The following is a 1,861-nucleotide window of genomic DNA, read 5'->3' as shown; positions in this document are numbered from 1 at the left end:
ACAAGACAAAGTTCACTGAGGTCAGGAAAACGAAAAGATCAAGCATGTATCAATGACCAATGCTCTTTTCTCTCCCTCAGAGACACATTTTTTGACATTTCACTTTCAGGGACAAATGCTTGCATGATTGAGTTGGGAAAACAATCATGGCTTCATAGTACAGTTTTCCAGGAAAAATTGTTCTTCCTGTTTTAGTTGACACCGAGTCATTGTTGGCATCAAAGCAGACAGATTTATCTACCTTTGTTCCTTAAATTTTACAGTAATAATAATAATAGTGATAATAATAATAATGATAATTATTATCATTATTATTATTATTATTATTAGTAGTAGTAGTAGTAGTAGTAGTAGTAGTAGTAGTAGTAGTAGCAATAATAATAATAATAATAATAATAATAATAATTAGTAGTAGTAGTAGTAGTAGTAGTAGTAGTAGTAGTAGTAGTAGTCGTTGTAGTAGTAGTAGTAGTAGTAGTAGTAGTAGTAGCAGTAGTAGTAGTAGTAGTAGTAGTAGTAGTAGTATAAAATTTAAGGAATGAAGGTAGATAAAGCTGTCTGCTTGATGCCAACAATGACTCGGTGTCAACTAAATTTTTTTCCAGGAAAACTGTACTATGAAGCCATGATTGTTTTCCAAACTCAATCATGCGAGCAGTTTTCCCTGAAAGTGAAATGTCAAAAAATGTGTTTCTGAGGGAGAGAAAAGAGCTAGACAAAACAAACTATAAAAAATGACTTTATGATCATTTTAAACCTTACATATGGTTAAAAAACAGTTAACTAAAGATTTATACAAAAAATTCAGATCCTGAAATGTTTAATCAGGAAGTCTTGTTTCTGTGCCAATTTGCAAATTATTTTGATAAACGCTTTGCAGTTCAATCTTCTACTGGAAACTGACACGATGTAACGTTGACGTAAAACCAGAATCCGCTTATCGAAACTGGTATAATCTTGATTGGTGATTTTTACAATGCCTTTCAGCAAAAAAGATCTGATGGGCTGTATTTCCCTCCACGTTTGGATGGTAAACCGCAGATTATTATAATCAACAGAAAATATTCATCCTTCATTAGCGTCACCTCGAATTAACAAGCCAACGAGTTTATGATGTTCCACGTTTCTACACCACCTAATAATTTAGCGCAATAATCCAAAGCGATTCCATCTCATAGACTCAAATGAAAGCAAGGTTTAGCTTAAAAGTGAAAGAGACAGCCACAAACTCTATCCCAGTCAAGACTACAAGGTAAAGGAAAAAGAACTTCAGTGACTGCAGTGATTTCAACCTTCTTGCAGCCTTAAGCAAGACATACCACTACGCTTTGCAAATAAAGCGATCGTAATAATACAGCAATTAATATAGTAATCGTTAAGCGAAGAATGTCCATTTAAATTACAAGCGAAGATTATTGCGCTAGCCAAATCCACAAGGATACAACTTAAATCCCTTCAGTATCAGATCCTTTTTGTTTTCGGCTGTCATAGCGAAAAAGAAGCACTCTCCACGTCCACCCGACAATCCACTGCTCAGACCTCCACAAGACAATCAGAAAAATGTTCAGGCGAGAGCCAAAAATCAGCAAAAATGTAGCAGCAATTTGAATTTGTACTCATCAAATAGTCGCAGCACCAAGGAAGCGTTCAGCGTTTCCATGAGAACTCTGGGTAATTGCGTCAGAAGGCGCGGCTGTCAAGTGAAGTTACAGCATAGGTAACGACATAGGTAACACTTATTTGCTCTCACCGTATCGAGGCTCAAGTGAACGGTTTGACCCGCCGTGTCAAATTGGAATTTTTTAATAGTTTTCGCTGTTTCTCAGCAATGGATGCTCGCTGGAACTTGAAACTTGGTCAA

At 36.0% G+C, this 1,861-nt stretch overlaps 1 protein-coding gene across 1 annotated transcript in view; it reads right to left on the bottom strand.

Annotated features, from left to right (window-relative positions):
• LOC137997916 (retinal rod rhodopsin-sensitive cGMP 3',5'-cyclic phosphodiesterase subunit delta-like) overlaps positions 1-1,658 on the bottom strand; it is a 13,151-nt gene extending 11,493 nt beyond the window's left edge. Inside the window, exon 1 of the mRNA XM_068844243.1 lies at positions 1,443-1,658. Within this exon, the coding sequence (XP_068700344.1) occupies positions 1,443-1,489 (47 nt within the window). The 5' untranslated portion in view covers positions 1,490-1,658. The remainder of the gene's footprint in view (positions 1-1,442) is intronic.
• Positions 1,659-1,861: the final 203 nt, after the last annotated feature.

Source organism: Montipora foliosa, chromosome 3 (assembly GCF_036669935.1).
Source record: "Montipora foliosa isolate CH-2021 chromosome 3, ASM3666993v2, whole genome shotgun sequence".
NCBI lineage: Eukaryota > Metazoa > Cnidaria > Anthozoa > Scleractinia > Acroporidae > Montipora > Montipora foliosa.
The sequence above is the reverse complement of the archived record's forward strand: the minus strand, read 5'-3'. Positions and strand labels throughout refer to the sequence as shown.